This window comes from Schistocerca nitens, chromosome 1, assembly GCF_023898315.1.
Source record: "Schistocerca nitens isolate TAMUIC-IGC-003100 chromosome 1, iqSchNite1.1, whole genome shotgun sequence".
Taxonomy (NCBI): Eukaryota; Metazoa; Arthropoda; class Insecta; order Orthoptera; family Acrididae; genus Schistocerca; species Schistocerca nitens.
The window spans coordinates 900,933,091-900,951,209 of NC_064614.1; the positions used below are offsets into that span (position 1 = coordinate 900,933,091).

The 18,119-nt window shown below is 41.9% G+C and overlaps 1 protein-coding gene across 1 annotated transcript in view; it reads right to left on the minus strand.

Annotated features, from left to right (window-relative positions):
- Positions 1 to 11,030: 11,030 nt before the first annotated feature.
- Positions 11,031 to 18,119, minus strand: part of LOC126211576 (protein rhomboid) — a 245,627-nt gene continuing 238,538 nt past the window's right edge. Inside the window, exon 4 of the mRNA XM_049940005.1 lies at positions 11,031 to 16,289. Within this exon, the coding sequence (XP_049795962.1) occupies positions 15,930 to 16,289 (360 nt within the window). The 3' untranslated portion in view covers positions 11,031 to 15,929. The remainder of the gene's footprint in view (positions 16,290 to 18,119) is intronic.

The following is an 18,119-nucleotide window of genomic DNA, read 5'->3' on the forward strand; positions in this document are numbered from 1 at the left end:
GTCGAAGTAGAGAGGATATAAAATGTAAACTGACAATGGCAAGGAAAGCATTTCTGAAGAAGGGAAGTATGTTAACATCGAATATAGATTTAAGTGTCTGGAAGTCTTTTCTGAAAGTATTTGTATGGAGGGTAGCCATGTATGGAAGTGAAACATGGACGATAAATTGTTTAGACAAGAAGACAATAGAAGCTTTCGCAATGTGGTACTAAAGAACAATGTTGAAGATTAGATGGGTAGATCACATAGCTAGTGAGAAGGTGCTGAATAAAATTGGGGAGAAGAGGAATTTGTGGCACAACTTGACTAGAAAAAGGGATCGGTTGGTGGGACACGTTCTGAGGCATCAAGGGATCATCAATTTGTTATTGAGGGAAGCGTGGAGGGTAAAAATGGTAGAGGGAGACCAAGGCATGAATACACTAAATAGATTCAGGAGGTAGGTTGCAGTAGTTACTCGGAGCTGAAGAAGCTTGCACAGGGTAGAGTAGCCTGGAGAGCTGCATCAAACCAGTCTCTGGACTGAAGACCACAACAACAACAACAACTGTCAGTTTTTCAGGAATAACCAGACATAGCAGAATTGAAATGTACGTCTACATTGATCATCTGCTTGATTTTACTTTTGAATTTCATTTCGAGGTTTTCAAAGTATACTGGGTGGTCCATTGATCGTGACCGGGCCAAATATCTCACGAAATAAACGTCAAACGAAAAAACTACAAAGAAAGAAACTTGTCTAGCTTGAAGGGGGAAACCAGATGGCGCTATTGTTGGCCCGCTAGATGGCGCTGCCATAGGTCAAACGGATATCAACAGCATTTCTTTTAAATAGGAACCCCCTTTTTTTGTTACATATTAGTGTAGTACGTAAAGAAATATGAATGTTTCAGTTGGAACACTTTTTTCGCTTTGTGATAGATTGCGCTGTAATAGTCACAAACATATGGCTCACAATTTTAGACGAACAGTTGGTAACAGGTAGGTTTTTTAAATTAAAATACAGAACGTAGGTACGTTTGATCATTTTATTTCGGTTGTTTCAATGTGATACATGTACCTCTGTGAACTTATCATTTCTCAGAACGCATCTTATTACAGCGTAATTACCTGTAAATACCTCATTAATGCAATAAATGCTCAAAATGATGTCCGTCAACCTCAATGCATTTGGCAATACGTGTAACGACATTCCTCTCAATAGCGAGTAGTTCGCCTTCCATAATGTTCGCACATGCATTGACAATACGCTGACGCATGTTGTCAGGCGTTGTCGGTGGATCATGATACCAAATATCCTTCAACTTTTCCCACAGAAAGAAATCCGGGGACGTCAGATCCGGTGAACGTGCGGGCCATGCTGCTTCGACGACCATTCCACCTGTCATGAAATACCGCTTCGTTCGCACGCGAGCTACGTGCCGGACATCCATCATGTTGGAAGTACATTGCCATTCTGTCATGCAGTAAAACATCTTGTAGTAACATCGGTAGAACATTACGTAGGAAATCAGCATACATTGCTCCATTTAGGTTGCCATCGATAAAATGGGGGCCAATTATCCTTCCTCCCATAATGCCGCACCAAACATTAACCCGCCAAGGTCGCTGATGTTCCACTTGTCGCAGCCATCGTGGATTTTCCGTTACCCAATAGTGCATAATATGCCGGTTTACGTTACCGCTGTAGATGAATGACGCTTCGTCGCTAAATAGAACGCGTGCAAAAAATCTGTCATCGTCCCGTAATTTCTCTTGTGCCCAGTGGCAGAACTGTACACGACGTTCAAAGTCGTTGCCATGCAATTCCTGGTGCATAGAAATATGGTACGGTGCAATCGATGTTGATGTAGCATTCTCAAAACCAACGTTTTTGAGATTCCCGATTCTCGCGCAATTTGTCTGCTACTGATGTGCGGATTATCCGCGACAGCAGCTGAAACACCTACTTGGGCATCATCATTTGTTGCAGGTCGTGGTTGACGTTTCACATGTGGCTGAACACTTCCTGTTTCCTTAAATAATGTAACTATCCGGCGAACTGTCCGGATACTTGGATTATGTCGTCCAGGATACCGAGCAGCATCCATAGCACACGCCCGTTGCGCATTTTGATCACAATAGCCATACATCAACACGATATCGACCTTTTCCGCGATTGGTAAACGGTCCATTTTAACATGGGTAATGTATCACGAAGCAAATACCGTCCGCACTGGCGGAATGTTACGTGATACCACGTACTTATACGTTTGTGACTATTACAGCGCCATCCACCACAAAGCGAAAAAAGTGGCCCAACTAAAACATTCATATTTCTTTGCGTACTACACGAATATATTTAAAAAAAAAAACGCAGTTGATATCCGTTTGACCTATGGCAGCGCCATCTAGCGGGCCAACCATAGCGCCATCTGCCTTCAAGCTAGACGAGTTTCGTTCTTTGTAGTTTCTTCGTTTGATGCTTATTTCGTGAGATATTTGGCTCGGTCACTGTCAATGGACCACCTTGTATAACTCTAAACCACGCATTGTGATATACCAATAGTTAGTTAGTTCCATGTTCCATGTATCATTTGCACGATAAATCGTAATGATATTGTGCATTGAGACAATTTTTTTTATAAATATGTCTCCATGCTGATCTTTTATTAGTCTTTACGTTTTTTTAACCAAAGACCGACAGACGTTAGTCAGTAATTCCTACCCATCACCACCTACACGTTACGGTAATAGATAACCTTCTGCGGGCTAGGAGGAGTTATCAAAGAGATGTTCAGTTTAATTTCCAATTTTATTTTGCTGTGTGTGTCAGTTATTTATATCAATGGGTATGTAATAAAATCTTTTGGTTGCAGTTATATGCACCCCTATTTGTGCTACAGACAACCTTACATTCATTACGCCACGTGAAACGGGTAGATTGCTTCTCACACGCCGAGCACAAGCCACGTGAAAGGAAAAGTGTGTTCACATGAATTTTCAGCCAAAGCACAGCACACACACATTCATACAAGCATCGACGTAAGAGTCACACACCCATGACCGCTGTCTCCGGTTGTTCTATTTAGAATCTTTTTAAAGGTAGAGGAAATGCGGACAGTGAATAACAATTAGCGGCGAGAGGAATTTAGGGCAGCAGATGCTGCCCCAACAATCAGCGCGGTTACGTAGACGTGTGTTGTGCGGGGACGAGGCCGTTGATACAGTGTGACTCGGATGTCGGAGCATCTGCGACTTGGAAGGCAATGAAAAACACAGGAAAGAAGAGAAAGAACGAACACTAAGTTCTGAAAGGCAAATCTAAAGTGAAATGTCAGAAATAAATCATTACAATGAAAGTAAACAGTGCAACAATAATTCGTGTATACAAAGAAAATACTGCTTGAACTGCTCCACTTACGAATTAAACGCGATTCCTTTAAACTTTACATTACGATCGGATCGATTAGTAACCCGTAAGCAACGCAAGCAGCGTTTTTGGTGAAACAACTGCGTCTACACACAATCAAAGCATCCAACGCTGCCAAAACTGGGCACGGGCACATCTGAGTGACGCCATGGGGAATGGTCATAGCGGTGAACCTGACGTTTTGTGCTCGTTAAGATTCCGGACATCGGCTTCAAGTTTGAGACGTAATGACACTTCCTTACTTCTTTTACCTCCATGTGTTACATTATACTCAAGTGATCATCGGGTTTCTTAATGTGGCTCACATGCACATTGTTATTTCACGCTTACAGCACTGAGGTGAGTCGATGATATTCTACACCCCGTTTTGTTGCCCTTCACGGCAAGCCATCCTGGGCTTACACATTTCAGCAAGATGATGCCCGCTCACACACGACGAGAGTTTCTACTGCTTGTCTTCATAGTTGCCACAAAGGAATTATCCATGTAAGTAGTTATTCAATTTGGCATTGATTGACGAGTTGTTGAATGTCCTCTGGAGGGATATCGTTCCAAATTCTGTCCAATTAGCGCGTTCGATCGTCAAATCCCGAGATGTATCGAGAGCACTGCCCAGACACTATCAACTAGGGAGAGATCAAATGGTTCAAATGGCTCTGAGCACTATGGGACTTAACATCTATGGTCATCAGTCCCCTAGAACTTAGAACTAGTTAAACCTAACTAACCTAAGGACATCACACAACACCCAGTCATCACGAGGCAGAGAAAATCCCTGACCCCGCCGGGAATCGAACCCGGGAATCCGGGCGCGGGAAGCGAGAACGCTACCGCACGACCACGAGCTGCGGACGGGGAGAGATCCAGCGACCTCACCGGTCAAGGTAGTGTTAAGTAAGCATGAAGACAAGCAGTAGAAACTCTGGCCGTATGCTAGCGGACGTTATCTTACTGAAATGTAAGCCGGGGATGGGTTGCCATGAAGGACAACCAAATAGAGAGTATAATGCCGCCGACGTATCACTGCGTGTAAGGGTGCCAAGGATGATAACCAAAGTGGTCCTGATATGAAATGAAATGGCACCTCAGATCATCAGTCCCGTTTGTCAGGCCGAATGTTGGGTGACAGTCTGGTTGGTATCCCACCACTGTTCAGCGCATCTCCAGACACGTCTCTGGCCCGGAATCTGGAGTAGGATTGTCTTCAGTGATGAGTCCTGAATTTAGCCCTGATAACCACTGCTTGTCTTTGTGCTTCCCAAACCCTACTTTGGCTAGCAAGGTCTGCGGATCTCTCCCCAACTGAGAACATTTGGAGCATTATGGGCACAGTCCTCCAACCAGCTCGGGATTTTGACGATCTAACTCGCCAATTGGACAGAGTTTGGCTCGATATCCCCCAAGAGGACATCCAACAACTTTGTCACTCAGTGCCAAGCTGAACAGTTGCTTGCATAAGGGTCAGAGATAGACTAACACGTTATTGACTTGATCAATTTGAGAAGCTTTTTCTCTTGAATAAATCGTCTAATTATTCTGAATTTGTAGTCATTTGCTCGTCTGCACATACACATCACATCTGGCGATTTCCACCCCATCCCATTCGAATAATTCCTTCACTGTGCGTGGTTTTTTTTTTGTCTTTGCGCGTGTGTTGACACATCAAAAGAAATATTAACGCAAAGAACAACTGTATGAAAACATCACACAACACCTCAACAAAAAAAACTGAAAAAAGATGAATTGGTATCGGAAATTTCACTTAATAACCCTAACAAAGTCAACAATACCAAGAAATCGCATATAACTTGAAAATCCGATGTCGGAAATTTCACTTTACTTTTTATAGCTTAAAGAGCACAGCACCAAAAAACAAACAAAAATCTACAAAAAATGGGTGTCCGACACCAAGAACCGGTACACAACTCCAAAACCGAATAGTGGAAATTTCACTTGACCTACACAACACAAACGAAGCCCATAGCAACAACAAACCAGAACTAACATTATCGAAATCCAACAGTCTTTTGAAAAGGACAGTCGCTACTCACCTTACAGTGGAGATGCTGAGTCGCAGATAGGCACAACAAAACGACTGTCACAAATAAGCTTTCGCCCAACAACGCCTTTGGCAAAACTAAACACACACACACACACACACATTCATGCAAATGCAACTCACACACAAATGACTGCAGTCTCTGGCAGCTGAAGCCACACTGCGACTGGCAGCAGTAGTGTATGATGGGAGTGGCAACTGTGTGGGGGTAAGGAGGTGGCTGTGGCAGGGAGGGGGTAATCGATAGTAGGGTAGGGGTTGGGAACAGTGAAGTGCATCTGGGGAGTGCACAGGGATGAGGTGAGGAGAGGGTAGGGCAGTTAGGTGCAGTCAGGAAGTTAGATGATGGGCAGGGGTGGGGCGTAGGGGAGAAGTAAAAAGACTGGGTGCGTTGGGGAAATGAGAGCTATGAATTGCTGGCATGGGAACAGGGAAGGGGTTGCATGGGTGAGGACAACGACTAACGAAGATTCACACCAGGAGGGTTATGGGAATGTAGAATATATTTTAGGGAGAGTTCCCACCTGTACAGTTCGGAAAAGCTGGTGTTGGTGGGAAGGATCCACATGGCACAGGTTGTGAAGCAGTCATTGAAATGAAGAAGTCATGTTGGGCAGCGTGCTCAGCAACGAGGTGATCCACTTGTTTTTTGGCCACAGTTTGTCAGTGACCATTCATGTGGACAGACAGCTTGTTGGTTGTCATGCCAACTTAGAATGCAGCACAGTAGTTGCAGCTTAACTTGTAGTTCACATGGCTGGTTTCACAGGTAGCCCTGCCTTTGATGGGATAGGTGATGTTTGTGACCAGACTGGAGTAGGTGGTGGTAGGATGTACGGGACAAGACCTACATCTAGGTCTATTACAGGGATATGAACCATGTGGTAAGGAGTTGGGAGCAGGATTCGTGTAGGGATGGACGGGGCACAATGAGAGGTAGTCTTAACCTTGGTAGAGAATGTAATTCAGTTGCTTCAGTCCTGGATGGTACTGAGTTATGAGGAGCATGCTCCTCTATGGCTGGATGGTGAGACTTGGGCAGGTGGTGGGCGACTAAAAAGATAAGGCATGGGAGATTTGTTTTTGTACAATGTTGGGATGATAATTACAGTATGTGAAGGCTTCAGTGAGACCATCGGTATATTTCGAGAGGGACCACTCGTCACTGCAGACGCGATAACCACGCATGGATAGGCTGCATGGAAGGGACTTCTTAGTATGGAACAGGTAGCAGCTGTCGAAGTGGAGATATTGCTGCTAGTTTGTAGTGTTGATATGCATAGAGGTACTGATGTAGTCATCTTTGAGGTGGAGGTCAACGTCTAGGAAGGTGGCTTGTTGGACTTCGGAGGACTAGGTGAAGCAAACTAGGAAAGGAATGTGGAAAGGGTGTCTTCATCCTCTATCCAGATCGCAAAGATGTCATCAATGAATCTGAACCAGGTGAGGGGTTTACGATTCTGGGTGTTTAGGAAGGATTCCACTAGATGGCCCATGATCAGGTTGGCATAGGATGGTGTCATGTGGGTGACCATAGCTGTGGGTGATGATATAGTCGGTCATGGTTGGTTTGGAATGCGCTGGGCGTTGGGAACGGCAGTGTTCAATAGCAGTAAGGCCATGGGCATTAGGGATGTTAGTGAAATGCCTGGGCTAGCAGGACAGAGCGGATTCGGTTGTGGAAAGGGGGCAAAATAAGTTGCTGCCAGTTGCACTCAACATATAAACTTTATTTATCAACACACAATATTACAACAAGGACGTAAAACACTCAAAACTTTAATCGGTCTCCTTTGATTAACTCTAGATTGGCTGAAGGCCACGCTCAAAATTCAAGACACAAGGCCTAAGCAAGAAATTGAAATACAAGGTTCTTCTGGAGGTTTCAGCCAAACATATTTTCTAATTCATCAATCTAAATAGGCTAAAGGCCTTAGCAATTTAAATTTAATGGAACTTGGCTGGAGGCCGCGTATTAAGCTATAAGAAGAGTTTCAATCTAAAGGCAGAAGGCCGTATCTTAAAACATTTCATATAAAATTCGGCTCAAGGCCCCTATAAAGAATAACGATCTCATGTCTTAAGGGCAAGACAAAAACATTAATTTAAGAGATATCAATACTCGGCTGAAGGTCACATGTCTAGGCTTAAGGCCTAGAAAAGGAGTTTCAATTTAAAAAGCAGAAGGCCTTATCTTGAAAACATCTCATGTAAAATTCGGCTGAAGGCCTCATATAAAGGAATAACAACCTCATGGCTTAAGGGCAAGACAAGGACATTAATTTAAGAGATACTGATACTCGGCTGAAGGCCACACATCAACCAAATAACTAAAACCCAAACAGGGAAATTACTATGTAACACACAAGGAACGGCGCTCAGAAGTTTCCAAGGGTCAGCCTGGGATTGTGACACTAACGCCCGTTTAGGTGAGACAGGCAGCCTGTCCAACGACTTCTTAATCTGAAGGCAACCCAACCGACAGACAGCCGACCAACCGACCAATCAACAACATCAGTTCCGCTCCACCCAACCAGCAAAACGACCACAAGATTTCAATACAATGACACACAGAATATTGGCGCCCACAACTACCAACAATACCTCAGCTGTCGCACTACACGCCACGCTGAGGAAAATACACTGCCGAAAATTACGTCAACGACCAGGGCAGGTAACCGGAACGTCAATGGCCACAAGGCAGAAAATATCGCTGGTCAACTTCAATAACAGGGAATATATTAAGTTAAACTCCACAGGAAGACGGCTGTAATCTTACCCAACTTGAATAAACATACGTTGCTGCTCGCCGGAATGTCCCAAAAGCGACAAGCAGGATCAAACGAAGACATGTAAACAGTTGAGGCTCGATAGTACGTTAAGTGACGACTCAACTTTCATGTCCAAGATCGGTGGGCGACGAACTTCGTAGCACTCGCATGCATCACCTCACACTCCAACCGCGCGTGCACACCGCCAGCGCCCCGGCCAATGTTCGTGCGACGGAGACTTCCTTGCTGCTCCACGCCAATCGACCGAGTGGTCACACACCGTTCAGCTGGAAACTATATCCGCCACACAAAAGATAGTACAGCAGTACTAGTATCGATACACGCTGCTGCTACCACTCACGGAGAGGACAGCAACATTATCACGATAACCGCAGGAGAAATAAAACCACAGGACTGCAACCGAGGTTTAACCCAAGGTCTACCTTACGCTATTCATGTTACCTGAGGTCTACCTTATGCAATTCATGTTACCACTCTATGCCTCAGGGATAATTCATAACGTTAAATATGCCGTAATAAAGCCAGCTAAGAAACTTGGGATCAGCTGGTCTTTCTCCACAACTGTTGACTAAAAATCAAAACTACTATGGGACAATCTCCATTCAATCTGTTTACTTCCGAATATGCACCATGGGAAAAGCATAGGCAGTCTTCATACTTCCGTTTTCTTCCCACTACTCTGCCAAAGTTTCCATTCTTGTCAAGTGTGGTGATAATTTTTCTGTGCAGACAGATTATGTACGGACAGGTGCTCAATAAAAATTGTGGTTCTACGACTATTTTCTGTTTTCTTTTTTTCTTTTTTTTTTGTTGCTATAAGTGCCTAATTTCATACTTCATTTTATCAACAGGTGTTGGTATGTGATATAGAAATATTATTGAGCTAACAATATGTTGCTAAATACTTTCCAACAAAAGAAGATGTTTCCTGTATGAAACTGTAGCAGAGCCTAAGATTAGTTGAAGTTGCGTTCACTATACAAGTACATAGAAGACAATATATATAGGAATACAATTAGTTACTTTCATTCTCCAATTAATGAGAATCTTGTAGTTGGTATGCATAAAACAGGTCTTTGCGAAATTTGACTATTTTTTTCTACACTACTGAAGACTTGTCCTTAGAACACTGTCTTTTATCACTGTTTGATAATTACCACAAACATGTGCATGATAACACCCGAACAGCTGCAGAGGCACTAAATTTTAACTTACAATCAACTATTACTTCATCATATGGCTGTCAGATCTGTTGCTGGGTCAAAATGTGTAATTTCAACAGTATTTCTTCAAGGCAACCACTAGATGTCAGCAAGTGATTGCTACGCATCACTACTGTAAATAAGCAACTACTGGAGCAGTTGCTGCTTGCCTCTAGCTAGTAGCAGCCACCACCTGTTGATATTGAGCAGATGCCTCAAAGAAATGTTGTGGGATTTACAAAGCATATCTCCTGATGTGACAGAAACAAGAGCCATATTCTGAACAGGTCTGCCAGGAAAGCATAAACACTCACAACTCTTATTTCGCTGTAGTGCTAAGCTACTAGACAGAAGTCAACCACATAGCAAATTTATGTGAGAGAATACTAAAAAGCAAATGTTAACATCCAGTCTGGTTAAAGTTTGTGTATTTAAATGTATTGTTCCACTATTTGTTAAATGTTGCAAACATCTTTTTGTAAGATAAGGTGAAACTATTTTGTCAAATTAAAATAAAAGATAAAAAGAATTGCTCTCAGAAACTTTTATTAAATTAAATAATTGTGTCCCTTGACATTTTTCAGAGACTTCAGATTTTAATTTATCTATTCAAAATTTATTTAAAACTGTTAATAATAATTGTCATAAATTTCAGAAATACATCTCATATATATTCTGTTACATACCTTTTCATTTTAACATGTAGCAGGGAAATGATTTTTGACAATTTATTATGAGAAGATTGAGGGGAATAACTGAAAAGGATAATCAGCATCTCATAAGTAAACTCATTACACATTCATATTAAAGCTTTAGATATTATACCTATCATTATGCACTGGACATTGCCGTATGAAACAAAGGCTCTGTATGAAGAGAAAAAGTACTCGTTATTGTAATACTGCTGATAATGACTCACATTCACTCTGACTACACATCTTATAAAAAACCTGTTGTACAAATAACTATGCTACTTCTTATAATTTTATATACCTAATGTTTGGCAGTCTTGAGCATTCCTAAACCTATGTCAGATTAAAATTTACCTGGCAACAACTTTTATGGAAAAATGCCATGTTAGTGAGCCAGTGATATTATGTTATATGTGTGGCAAACAATGTATGAGATGATTTACTCCATACCTATATTGTAAGTACAAATAAAAATATAGACATGGGTAGTTCATTTGTCTTCAGGAAATCATCCATTGAATTACAAAATAATTATGTATGAGTGTTTAAAAGTGCAGTATTTAACTTTTAACATTTAATGCATTACACTGAGGCAGAAACGGAATTTTCATTAAAAATACTACATTTACACAACGAAAAAATACATTTATCAGCAATACAAAGGGTGAACCTAGAACCAGAATCATTTAAACAATTTGCTCCTATTTAAATACTTTGAAACTGATACAGTTTTAAAATTAGCAGTATTAGGAAAGACTTAGAAACTTGTGGAACTTCCTTTTGTTTTCCTGGCTTGCAAAACTGTCACAGTGTGGAAATTCTACTTACAATTACACACACATTTCAGTTCGCTTGTATAACAGAGTCATCTCACCCTATTTCTTTTTTTTTTGTGATTGATACACAGAAGAAAGATTGTTAGTATCCACTGTGTAAGTCTACATTTTCTGTCTTCATCATGTTTATTACACAAAAGGTAGATTAGGGGAAGTATGATGTATCTGCTAAGAACAGGATGTCAGTATTGTTTATTAGACTGGTTGTGAAGAGAAAGCAGGTAAACAATTTCAGCCATTCAATTAGACATTATATCTTTTTTTTTAAGTGGGATATAATGAAGCAAGAAAGGGAGCATTTTCTTAAAAGTGTATAGTTAATGATTTTGGTAGAGTTTTCTAACTATTTCTTTAAATTGTTTTGTCACAAGAAATGAAATTAAAGTATAAAGCTTTTTCTATAGGTAATTTCACACCAATGTACCCTGGTGACATAACAGCTAACATACAGGCAATTAGGGGATAATATGTATCACATGAGATTTTATCTTTATCATGGCAACAGCCAATATACAGGTTGTATAGTAGTCTTACATGATTCTACATCACATATAACAAAGACCTAGCAAGAAAGATTAATAGTAATATTCATAATACAGTGCTCTAAGAATTACTGAAAAAGTCAACAGTTCATAGGAAATGAAGTGCAAGGTAAAAGAAAGAAAGACAAATAAAAGTACAGTGTCTTAATGAAGAATTAAAATTGAATATGTTAATGATGAGGGTAAATATATTGGTATATTTCCCCTGTGTAAAAACCAGTACCCCCATACAGTTTACAAAATTCATTTTAGGTTACAGTTTAACACTAGTTATTCCCTAAACATGAGAAATACAGAACATACGAATGTTCAGAAACCATTTCTTCAAAATTCAGGCTAAGCTACTGGTACTGTTTGATTACTTTATGATATGGCACTAAAATGATCTACAATTATACAACATCTGGTAGACACCATTTACAGTGAAGTCTCTATAATAATGCTGTTTGCACATTTGTTCTATCAAGAGTTTTTGTGGAGCTACAATGACCTATGAAAGATATTCCACAAACCTATGAAAGATGTGTACGCAGTTTACTATGTTGTTGCTGAAGAGTCAGTTAATTAAATGTCAAAATACAACTGAGCATTTTATGATAAACCACAGATTTTGGTAATGGACTTACCAAATTTATTATATTACATTGTTCTTTCAAGTGATTATTCTTGAGCATGTTGGTTTGATGATGTGCGATTTCTACTTATAAACAATGATGGCATATTAAATATTTGTTTCTTATTCAATTTCTTCTACAAGAAAACAACATGTGTCGTAAATTAAAGACACAAATGTTCATGAGCAAGCAATACTTCATGCATATAAATACCACATATTTTCTGCCATCCTCAACACAGATTATAATTAGTACAAATGTCAAAAATATTTGTGCAACATGCAACTAAGTTTAGAATTTAAATCCATAATACTCTTACTATTCTGCCAACAAGAAACGGAATGCAGCTGCCATTGGAAAACTATTAATAAAAGCAATGGTAAATGCAACAGCACATTTGCTTTAGCAGAGATCTGTCCTTCGCTTTTTTCATTTTCAGTCCTGCAAATCACTTACTGTAGCTCTAAAAATTCTTTTTTAATGTGTTTAACAATAATGCTCAATGAAAATTTTGTTAACCTTACTGAAAGTCTCTTATTTTCTTGTACGTGCAAACAAGAAAAATCTCTGTCCTTTCGAACAGTTATACTTCTCAATATCCCTTTCACAAAAGTGTCGGAAAATAATCATTTATATTCGTAAGGGCAATATGCGACTTGAGCAAGTGAGAGAATTCCAAGTTTCACTTTTTAATTTATACACCATAAGGTGAAATCATGCCTCTCTTGTAGATTTCCAGTCTTATTCGTTGGTTGTCGCATGCCATTGGTCATACCAGATCGACGGATCCACTGGGTGAGATACGATTTATAATTAGAGGAGATGATTGTACTTGAGCAATTCAGTATTATGGGACGGCTGTAACTGTCATCAGGACTTGTTAAAATGAACCAAGCAAAATGATATAGAACAAATATCACTAAACTTCATCCTCTACTATCAATGAACAAAGACTATATCCTATACAGCATTAGACGCTGAGATAACACCAGCAGTGCAGCTATTACAGTAGAGGGGCTTCCTGTCGAAACCTAAGCATTGGAGTAGCTGAGTGGACGTTTTAAGACTTGTTCATAGTTTTGAAATGCTTAGCCGAAACACATAAAAGGACATTGATGTGAATAAAGTTATTTTCATTTGGTATTTCAACATTTTGTACATATGTTGTCTGAGAAGACCTGCCATCAAAAACATTTTGGCACTGCGTTCTTCATCGTAACTGTATTAGAGCTACTCAAACAGTTTCATGAATATTTACTAGGAAACATATCATAACAGTGACTCAGATTCAATTAATGTTTTTGTACTACTAGGGAAGTACACAAAAAGGAAGAAGGACTCTACATTTCTTTAAAAAGTCATGAACGAATCCTCAAGCTGGTGCAGAAACAGGAGGAAGCAAGCTGCACCCACAGTCTACCAGAACATCGGTTTCTGCGTGGAAGAGGCGTTGCGAGGGGAACAAGCTGCACTTTCGTCACAAAGTACTAGCACTACAAACCTACTTGCTTGTTTTGGCACGGCACCACACAGCAATCACTTCCTAACGGCTACGACACACATAAGCGCACCGTTGTTTAGATAGCCACTGTTGTCAGCAACCAGACACTAAGCAGTCGTGGCCCGAAATCGACCGACTTACACGAGCTTCAGCGGCCCAGAACCAGAGACTCATCTTTCAGGCCTTTGTGAATAAACAGTAGTCTCCATCATTTAGTATTTTCTGATAACAAACTAAATATCTGTTTGTAAATGAAATCCCTATATTTTGTTTCTGGAAATCATAACACAGGAAACAGCAGTTTCGGTAGACTGCTGAAATGTCATAAATAGTGGTGTGTATTTGTCAAAAGAGTGAAACAGTGTTGCAGCTTGTGAACTATAAACGTTTCGTGTTTATGAATGGTGTGGAACATGTGCAGTGGTAGTAATCACTTGTAGAAAGGGTTTGGCTATGCATAGACGTCGCACTATGCTGGGAACAAACAAAGTTTAACGTTGACAATTGTAATTTTTGGTAAGATGATAAAATTCTTGAGGAATATAGAACCCGATTTCCATGTAGTGGAAAGGCACCGAGGCAAGCAGTTATGCTATGTGTTTCTTGCTTCACATAATAAGATGCTCAACGATACACGGACATTGATGAAAACCGGAAAAAAGTGGAAGACAAATTCAGCTGCGTCAAAATTTTCTAGAGTTGTTTCGATGCAGAAGTGCATGACTGGCTATATTAGAGCTACATAAGCAGCTTTCTGCATCTTCATTAGGAAAAATACCATCCCAGTGACTCATTTGAGTTGCTGTTTGGAGTACCTCTAGGGCGGCATGCGCTGATGATTAATACCATAATACGGATGTTCCGTGGTTAGGAAAACATAAAATATCTGAAGAATAACGCTCCACCAGTATACACAAACATTATTTCAATATCTCGGAATCCTGCGAGGGTACACATCACAGGTCAGTGTTACGTTATATTTATGGGTTCCTTATTACAAGTACACAGAACGATGTTTGTTCAAAGTAGCGAAACCTGCAGGACGAATGAATTGTTTGCGAATTTAAATTCAGTACGTGGGCTACGTTATGTGAGGAATCATATGATTGTCTCTGCTTCCCTTATGCTGTATAGTGGCGGCGCTAACGCAACAGAAACGCGGAGAAAAATGTAATGGCAAATTGCTGCGCACAGCACGGAAGAAAAGAAGACGATACCGGAGATAACTGCGCGTGTCCTTCAGACTATTTGTACTGGGTGATGCCGCAGACCCTGCCAAGCAGAAATTAAGGACCGTTTTGCACGAACGACTTTCTAGTCAAATGCGACTAGTCATACTGGGTGCGTGTCACGTACCTGCGCGCAAATCAGTCGCCAACCGCGGTGCGAGTGAGTCACTGACGTCAGTGATCAACTGATTCTGTCGAGTGTAGAATTCTGAAGATATAAGCATATTGAATACTCCGTACGCGCAAAACAGGAGGCGGCCTGCCAACGTCGGTAACTACCCATGTCTTGCCACGCTCACCCATGCTATAGAAACAGATATAGTCCTTTGGTGTTTTCTCAGTATTTATGTGATTGTTTGCTTCGTTTTCGCGATACAAAGCGCAGGTTACATGACGATTTGATATTTTTATATTACGAATATCCTCCTAAGAGACAGATTAAGATCTGATACGAGAAAAAGACAGATTGTGACATAAACGTAATGGCTGAATGGAAATTGTTTCACGAGTGAATAAGTCAGCCCTATTGAAGCAGAAAAGAACGTTGGATACTGTTTGTCACTCAAAGGAAAATATGGCATAAAGAATAAACTAAAAATGCTCTTTTACTGCCTTTTAAATATTGTTTAATGCGTTTGATTGTATTTTTCTTCGAGAAAATAAGTGCTAATGTTTTGTTCACACTTTTCCTGACGGTGTTCCTTCAATTTTCAGCAGGGTCAAGGACTTAGCGTACATCTTTGATAAGAATGTTCACTACGGTGATTGGTTATTAACAAACTCTACTGTTATTCGTAATTCCTTAATGGTGTTGGTATATTCCAATTTTTTAAAGGACAGTCTCTCATAACCATACTTTCACAGCAGACGGCACTCGGAACACACGCTATTTTGGGGCCCGACGTCTGAACAGGAGGGACCAGTCGTGACAGTGGAGTCTCAGTACAGGACTACGGCGCCCGTCGTCACGAGCAGCCGGTAGGGACTAGGAAGCCGCTCGCGTAAAACGCAGAGTTGAGACTCGACCACAAGGCTGAGTGAGCGGTCCCCTCAGGAAGGCCGGGGGCAGGCGGTGACGAGCCGCAGGTTGTCCGGGCGCAACACGTTGCAGGCGAGCGCGGCGCAGAAGGCGGCGCCGAGCAGCGCCAGCGCCGCCACGCGGACGGCGAGCCGCGGCCAGCCGGCGCCGAAGGCGGGCGGCTCGAGCGCGCCCGGCTTGGGCTGCGCGCGGAACGCCACGAGCCCCAGCAGCAGGCCGGCGAGCGCGCCCGCCGCGTGCGCCGCCCAGCAGATGCGCGGGCCCTTGTTGCCCGTCGCGTAGTGGTGGTGCAGCGAGAAGCCCACGTCCGCCAGCAGCAGCACCGCCACCGACACGCCGCGGTACACCTTGTAGCGCAGCGCCCGGTAGTTCTGCAACACGTTGCCGTAACAGGTTGTAATGTACCAGAACAGGACACACAGAACCACTCCTCACATGTCGAACATTGCAGTGCTGTCACGTGATGTTTACGCGAAGTTACACACTACTGTCCATTAAAATTGCTACACCAAGAAGAAATGCAGATGATAAAAGGGTATTCATTGCGCAAATATATTATACTAGAACTGACATGTGATTACATATTCACGCAGTTTGGGTGCATAGATCCTGAGAAATCAGTACCCAGAACAACCACCTCTGGCCGTAATAACGGCCTTGATACGCCTGGGCATTGAGTCAAACAGAGCTTGGATGGCGTGTACAGGTACAGCTGCCCATGCAGCTTCAACACGATACCACAGTTCATCAAGATTAGTGACTGGCGTATTGTGACGAACCAGTTGCTCGGCCACAATTGACCAAACGCTTTCAGTTGGTGAGATATCTGGAGAATGTGCTAGCCAGGGCAGCAGTCGAACATTTTATGTATCCAGAAACGCCCGTACAAAACCTGCAACATGCGGTAGTGCATTATCCTGCTGAAATGTAGGGTTTCGCAGGGATCGATTGAAGGGTAGAGCCACGGGTCGTAACAGATCTGAAATTTAACGTCCACTATTCAAAGTGCCGTCAATGCGAACAAGAGGTGACCGAGACGTGTAATCAATGGCACACCATACCGTCACGCCGGGTGATACGCCAGTATGGCGATGACGAACACACACTTCCAATGTACGTTCACCGCGATGTCGAAAAACACGGATGCGAACATCATGATGCTGTAAACAGAACCTGGATTCATCCAAAAAAGTGACGTTTTGCCATTCGTGCACCCAGGTTCGTCGTTGAGTACCCATCGCAGGCGCTCCTGTCTGTGATGCAGCGTCAAGGGTAACCGCAGCCACGGTCTCCGAGCTGATAGTCCATGCTGCTGCAAACGTAGTCGAACTGTTCGTGCAGATGTTCGTTGTCTTGCAAACGTCCCCATCTGTTGACTCATGGATCGAGACGTGGCTGCACGATCTGTTACAGCCATGCGGATAAGGTGCCTCTCGTCTCGACTCCTAGTGATACGAGGCCGTTGGGATCCAGCACGGCGTTCCGTATTACCCTCCTGAACCCACCGATTCCATATTCTGCTAACAGTCATTGGATCTCGACCAACGCGAGCAGCAATGTCTGCGATACGATAAACCGCAATAGCGATAGGCTACAATCCGACCTTTATCAAAGTCGGAAACGTGATGGTACGCATTTATCCTCCTTACACGAGGCATCACAACAACGTTTCACAAGGCCACGCCGGTCAACTGCTGTTTGTGTATGAGAAATCGGTTGGAAACGTTCCTCATGCCAGCACGTTGTAGGTGTCGCCACCGGCGCCAACCTTGTGTGAATGCTCTGAAAAGCTAATCATTTGGATATCACAGCATCTTCTTCCTATCGGTTAAATTTTGCGTCTGTAGAACGTCATCTTCATGGTGTAGCAATTTTAGTGGCCAGTAGTGTATAACCGCAGCGATTTAAATTGTACCTTTGCTAGCTTATTGTATCTACGAAAAGTATTTGGCTTGCAATGAAATTAAATCAAGCGTATTCTTTATAAAAAGAATGTACTACAAACCAAAAAATACGCCAATGGAAAAAAAGTCACAACACCAAAAAATAATTAATGTAGAGTAATGAAATTTAGGGAATACATTTGTCTAGGTACCATATTTAAGCGAATAACATTGCAAAATCACAGGTTGATGTAAGCGCGAGATACGTCACTGCAAATGTGAAATGCTGGTAAATTAGTAACCAATGTAGCCGCCAGA